The 5,893-nt window shown below is 51.3% G+C and overlaps 1 protein-coding gene across 1 annotated transcript in view; it reads right to left on the bottom strand.

Annotated features, from left to right (window-relative positions):
• Positions 1-5,893, bottom strand: part of Ldlr (low density lipoprotein receptor) — a 27,119-nt gene that overhangs the window by 7,348 nt on the left and 13,878 nt on the right. The window contains exons 6-12 of the mRNA XM_005346915.2: positions 5,571-5,693; positions 4,953-5,072; positions 3,917-4,042; positions 3,409-3,580; positions 3,094-3,318; positions 1,027-1,145; positions 552-691 (exon numbers count right to left, since the gene is read on the bottom strand). Of these exons, the coding sequence (XP_005346972.1) occupies positions 552-691; positions 1,027-1,145; positions 3,094-3,318; positions 3,409-3,580; positions 3,917-4,042; positions 4,953-5,072; positions 5,571-5,693 (1,025 nt within the window). The remainder of the gene's footprint in view (positions 1-551; positions 692-1,026; positions 1,146-3,093; positions 3,319-3,408; positions 3,581-3,916; positions 4,043-4,952; positions 5,073-5,570; positions 5,694-5,893) is intronic.

The following is a 5,893-nucleotide window of genomic DNA, read 5'->3' as shown; positions in this document are numbered from 1 at the left end:
TTCCAGGACAGGCTCCAAAGTTACAGAGAAACCCTGTCTAGAAAAACCAAAACCAAAACAAAACAAAAAACCCAATAAAAAAAAATTATTAGAAAATAAATATGTGAAGGTGCATAAAATCGTCCCTTCCTAACCATTCTGTGTACATGTGTGTGTGTTGCATGCATTGCTCTGCACACATATGCGGGCTGTATGTGTGTATGGAGGTCACAGGTGGATGTCAGGTGTCTTTCTCAGTTACTCTCCCCTTAATTTTTTGAGACAGAGTCTTTCACTGAACCTGGAGCTCACTGAGCTAGCTACACTGGCTGGCCAGTGAGCCTTGGGCATTTTCCTGTCTCTTCATGAACTCTGGTTCCAACCCTAGCACCACAAAAACAAAAAACAACAGAAAAACCCAAAAACAGAAACAAAAAACAACTCTAGGAAAAATCTGCAACTCTACCACCTCTCTAGAGCTCTAGGTAAGAACCAATACCTAATCAGTCTTGGCTCGAAAGGATGGGACAAACCTAGGGCTGGACCAAATCCCCTCACATTCCCAGGGTCACCTCATAGATGGCCAAGGAGAAGGGGTGGGCAAGCTGCTTCTCATCCTCCAAAATGGTCTTCCGATTGCCCCCATTGACATCGATGCTGGAGATAGAGTGAAGTTTGGAATCGACCCAATAGAGGCGGCCACTGGGAATATCTAAAATGCATGAACAGACAAGGAGATATGGAGAGGTCAGAGGTAACAAAATCATCCAGTTTGCCTGAATATTCCAGAATGTTCTAGAAGATTCTAGAGCGTTTCAGAAAGTTCCAGACCATGCCAGAAAAATTTCAGGGCACTAACTTGGGGTAGAAGGGACATCTTTGGGAGAAGTACTCTATCACATAAGAACCTGAAGGCCACATCGTGGTTTTTGCATCACCCAGTAATCCTTCCAGCTGCATAGGAAGTGGGTAATATCAATGACATAATGTCAAGGATGTACTTCATGGTGCCCAGCCCCAGCAAGCAAGACCACCCCTTAGATATACCTAGTGTGATGCCATTCGGCCACTGGATGTCCTCAGTCACCAGCGAGTAGATGTCAACACCATTCAGGCCCCCTTTCTTGATTTTGGCAGGCGTCCCCCAATCTGTCCAGTACATGAAGCTGGGAAAACAGACAGAGATAAGGACACTCTGACAGCCGGCTCCCACTACCGGTGACAAGGGTCAGCTTAAACAGCTCGCTTTCAATTTGGAACCACACCTGGTTCTTCATACAGGGGCAGTGAAGATGAACTCAGGTCCTGCACTTAGAAGGCAGGCCCTTTACAGACAATTCCCCTTTAGCCCTCCACCCTGCCAACAACTACAACTTCTGCATGGTCCTCCCAGCCAAGAGCTGCCACAGGGGATGGTCAGCCCCGCTCTGCAGGTGTGGAGTTAAGCCGGGGTGTGGTGGCGCGTACCAGTGACCGCAGACGCTGCAGAGGAGGTGCTGCAGCATTCAAAGTGCAAACTACACCTGAAGCACAGACTCTGAAATCACTCCTGCACGGACTCGGACGTGGCCTGACAGGGACAGCACTTACAGGGGTTGGGGTGGGGAGCCTCCCAACACGAATGCCCAGCAGCTGCTCAGTCTGTTGGGCCCTGACAGAGACCAGTAAGCAATGAATTCTTTTTTTTTTTAATTAATTAATTTATTTATTATGTATACAGAGCATTCCTTCCATGTATGCCTGCAGGCCAGAAGAGGGCACCAGACCCCATTACAGATGGTTGTGAGCCACCATGTGGTTGCTGGGAATTGAACTCAGGACCTTTGGAAGAGCAGACAATGCTCTTAACCTCTGAGCCATCTCTCCAGCCCCAGCAATGAATTCTTATAGACCTGTCTGATCTCCACGGGTCGAAGGGAGCTTTACTCCTATCACTGAATGTCCAGGACACTAACAGGGGTATTCTGCATAGTGTTGTGATGTATACATAGAGGGTAGAATACAATCTAAGAAATGCTGTCCATGGGGCCAGCAAGGTGACAAGCCTATGCTAGCGTGGGAGGTCTGGGCACAAAATTAAGGCGTTAGCATTAAAACACATGCACCACGAAGCCCAGGCTGTCTGCTGTTCCTTGTTCTGGGGATGAAGCCAGAGCCTCCTGCACACTTGGAAGGTACTCCACCACTGGGCCACACCCCCCAGCCTAGGTCACTGCGTGTTTCATACCATGATAGAGCTGGGGATGCCTTGAACTTCTGACACTCCTGTCTCTGTCACAGGTGTTCACGAGCATACAGGAGGCAGAAGCCAGGACTTTATGCGTGTTAGACAAGCACTCCAAATGAACCACATCCCCAGCACCTTTATTTTGTTTTATTAACATTTATTTATCCACTGCATGGACATGTGTGTGTATCATGCAACATTTGGGGGAAGGGGTTGACCTGATCCCTGAGATTAAACTCAGGTAGTCAGGCTTGGAAGCAAATGTCTTTACCCACTGAGCCAGGGTTTGGTTTCTCTGTTTAACAGTCCTGGCTGTCCTGGAACTTTGTAGACCAGGCTGGCTTCAAACTCACAGGCATCCACCCGTGCTGGGATTAAAGGCGTGCTCCGCCACTGTTTATGTTTCTGTGTCTATGTACCTGTGTGCTGAGACTAAAGGAGGCCAAAGGCATCAGAGCCTCTGGACCTCAAGTGACAGGTGGTTGTGAGCTCCCTGGTACAGAAACAGGGAATTGAACTTGGTTCCTCTGCAAGAGCAGCAAGTGCCCTCAACCACTAAGCCACCACTCTAGTCCCTTGCTGAGTCAGCTTCTAAGCCGCTATTTTGATTATTCTGAGACAGGATCTCACTTTGCAACCTAAGCTATTCCATAACTCACAGCAATCCTCCTGTCTCAACCTCCTCAGTGAAGGGATTTGGGGTTTGAGCCACTACCTCCTTATGTCACCTCCCTGATCTTTCACCGACAACCCCCAGCCTCTGCTTCACTGTCTTCCTCTAGCTCAACACCATATCACCCAGCTACACACATCACATAACCCAGCTGTGGATCCCCCACCTGGATTTACCCCAATGTCCTCTGTACCCTCCACTCTGAGACACTCACCCGTGCACGGGGTCCACCACAATGTCTCTGGGTCTAGACCCTTTCTCCCGGAACAGCGTTCTCCTCCTTCCACCCTTGGTGTCAGCCACAGACACGCTGCCTGGAACTGAATCTGTCCAGTAGATGTTGCCATGGATCCAGTCTACAGCCAGCCCATCTGGGGCCTGCAGGTCCCCACTGATGATGGTGTCATAGGACAAGCTAGGTGCTCGGTCCATCAGGGCACTGAGGTAGAAAAAAGGACCGCATTAGAGCCTGGAGCCTGGGCGTCACCAGGGGATGGGGTGCCGACAGGGTGAAGGGACTGAGGCTCACCTGTAGATCTTTCCTTGGGACAGGTCAGACCAATAGATTCTATTGTTGGCCACTTCAGTGTCCAGGGCCACCACGTTCTTCAGGTTGGGGATCAGGCTGGTGTACTCGCTGCGGTCAATGGTCATCTTCCGGACCTCATGGCGGTTAGTGAAGAGGAGATAAGCTACGGAGCCTGGAAAGTCATGCAGAGTGGTGCGGGAGTCGAATCAGGGCTCCGCCCAAGCCAGGCAAGCACTCTACCTACTGAACCCAAGACCCTGGGATCCATTTCTTTAGTAAGAATAACTGGAGACGCTACAGAGGCTCAGATGTCTTCTCCCTCTCCCAGATGCGAGAGGGACAGCATCCTACAGCCTCAGCCGGTGACCCCTAGAAAGGCCCCATGTCCTCACTGTACTGCCCCCTATCAGCATGAATCCCGGAGAGCTCCCATACCCAGACAGCACCCCAGAGAGAAGCTGCCCACCCCTTGGCTTCCCGGGCACCCTGGCTCCCCGTCTGTGCTCACCCACGGCCTTGCAGGCACTGGTGTGAGGGTCCATGTGGAAACCGGCCCGGCATTCACACTTGTAGCTGCCTTCAAGGTTGATGCAGAGCTGGCTGCAGGTGTCTGGCTCCTGGCACTCGTCAATATCTGTGTGTAGTAACAAAAGGTTTGCTCTGGGGAAGAGGAACCCTTCCTACAAGGCTACAAGTGGGGGCAGGAGAGCTAAAATAAAAACGCTATGTCCTCCAGTGCCCGAGGATCTCAGCCCTAGCAGACCCCTGACCCCGCCATTGCTCCAGTGCTAGATGATGTGGGACTTACCCAGCCAGCTTTCCTTCACCTCTTTATTTCCTTCCATTTCTGTTTATTTATTATTGGTCTCTTTATGTAGTCCTGGCTGGCCCAGAACTCGCTACACAGACCAACCTACCCTTCAATTAAGAGATCTGCCTGCCTCTGTTGCTCAAGTGCTGCGATTAAAAATATTTTGTGCCACACAGGGCCTCTTTTGTTGTTTTCTGAAACTTCTCGCATAGCTTAGGCTGGCCTTGAACTTGCTACGTAGAAGATGACCTTGAACTTCTGATCCCTCTACCATCCTGAGTGTTGGTTGTCTGTTTAGGCCAACTGCTGGGCTTACGATATGATGGGGTGGAACTTGGAGCTTGCTGCTTATGAGGCAAGTCAGCCGAGCCCCAGCTCTTGCCTGAACCTTGATGCTTTTTTCTTTGTTTGTTTTTGAGACAAGATTTCTCTGTGTATCCCTGGCTGTCCTGGAACTTCTCTGTAGACCAGGCCGGCCTCGAACTCACAGAGATCTGCCTGCCTCTGCCTCCAGAGTGAACCTTGATTCTTGCTGACGACCCCAAAAGGCAGGACTGCCAATGATCCACGCTTCCTAACAGTCAGGCCCCATTCAGTGTTTACCCCTGGACGGCTCCTGATAGCCCTCTAAGAGGTGGGGACTGCACTCCTGCCCACTGAGCGCCCGAGGAAACTGAGGCACAGTGCTCAGCGGGCAAAGGCAGAGGTGGTCAGAGCCACGGCCCAGACCCACCTTCACATTTGTGCTGGCCCACCAGCTGGAAGCCACTGGGACATAAGCACTCATAGCCAATCTTGAGGTCCTTGCAGACGTGGGAGCAGCCACCATTGTTGTCCAAGCACTCGTTGGTCCCTGCACAGGGTGAGGAGACACAGATTGGTAATTCTAGAGCCCCTTACTCTACACAGGAAACACTAAGCCATTGCTTTGTCTTTGCAAAAGTCGTTCAGGTGTGCATGTGTATCTGCACGTGGGTGTGAGAACCTGAATGCAGAGACACCAGGGCCAGGGAACTAGAGTTACAGGCGACTGTGAGCCATCTGACTTAGGTGCTGGGACCAAACCTGAATCTTCTATAAGAGCTATAAGTGCTCTTAACTACATCTCTCCAAACTCAAGAATGATTTTTTTTATATTATTCAAGTGCTAGGGATTTGAACTCAGGTCCTCAGCTCCCAGCACCCCTCCCCTAAGGCCGTCTTGCCCTGAGCTCTGTCGGGTCTTAGTGATACACACTAGGCCTTCTGAACCTGTGGGGGTGGGGAGGCTCACGGCCCCATAGTCACTACATGTTAGTGCCACGTCCAGTTCCCCCAAAACACCACGCTCCCCCAGCTTCCCAGCACTCACTGCACTCCTTGATGGGCTCATCTGACCAATCCCGGCAGTCCCGGGCAGAGTCGCACACCTTGTCCAAGGAGATACATTCGCCACTGCGGCACTTGAACTTGTTGGGTCCATCACACTGTGTCACTAATTAGAGGCAAAGAGAACAGTCAGGAGTGGTTGACGGTACAACACTCTCCCCTGAGGTGTAGCTCTGCCTAGAACCCCCAGTGAGGGGCTGGGGTGTGGCTCAGTGGTAGAGCCTCTGCCTAGAATCCCCAGTGAGGGGCTGGGGCGTGGTTCAGTGGTAGAGCCTCTGCCTAGAATCCCCCAGTGAGGGGCTGGGG

Source organism: Microtus ochrogaster, chromosome 5, assembly GCF_000317375.1.
Source record: "Microtus ochrogaster isolate Prairie Vole_2 chromosome 5, MicOch1.0, whole genome shotgun sequence".
In the NCBI taxonomy this organism is placed as follows: domain Eukaryota; kingdom Metazoa; phylum Chordata; class Mammalia; order Rodentia; family Cricetidae; genus Microtus; species Microtus ochrogaster.
The sequence above is the reverse complement of the archived record's forward strand: the minus strand, read 5'-3'. Positions and strand labels throughout refer to the sequence as shown.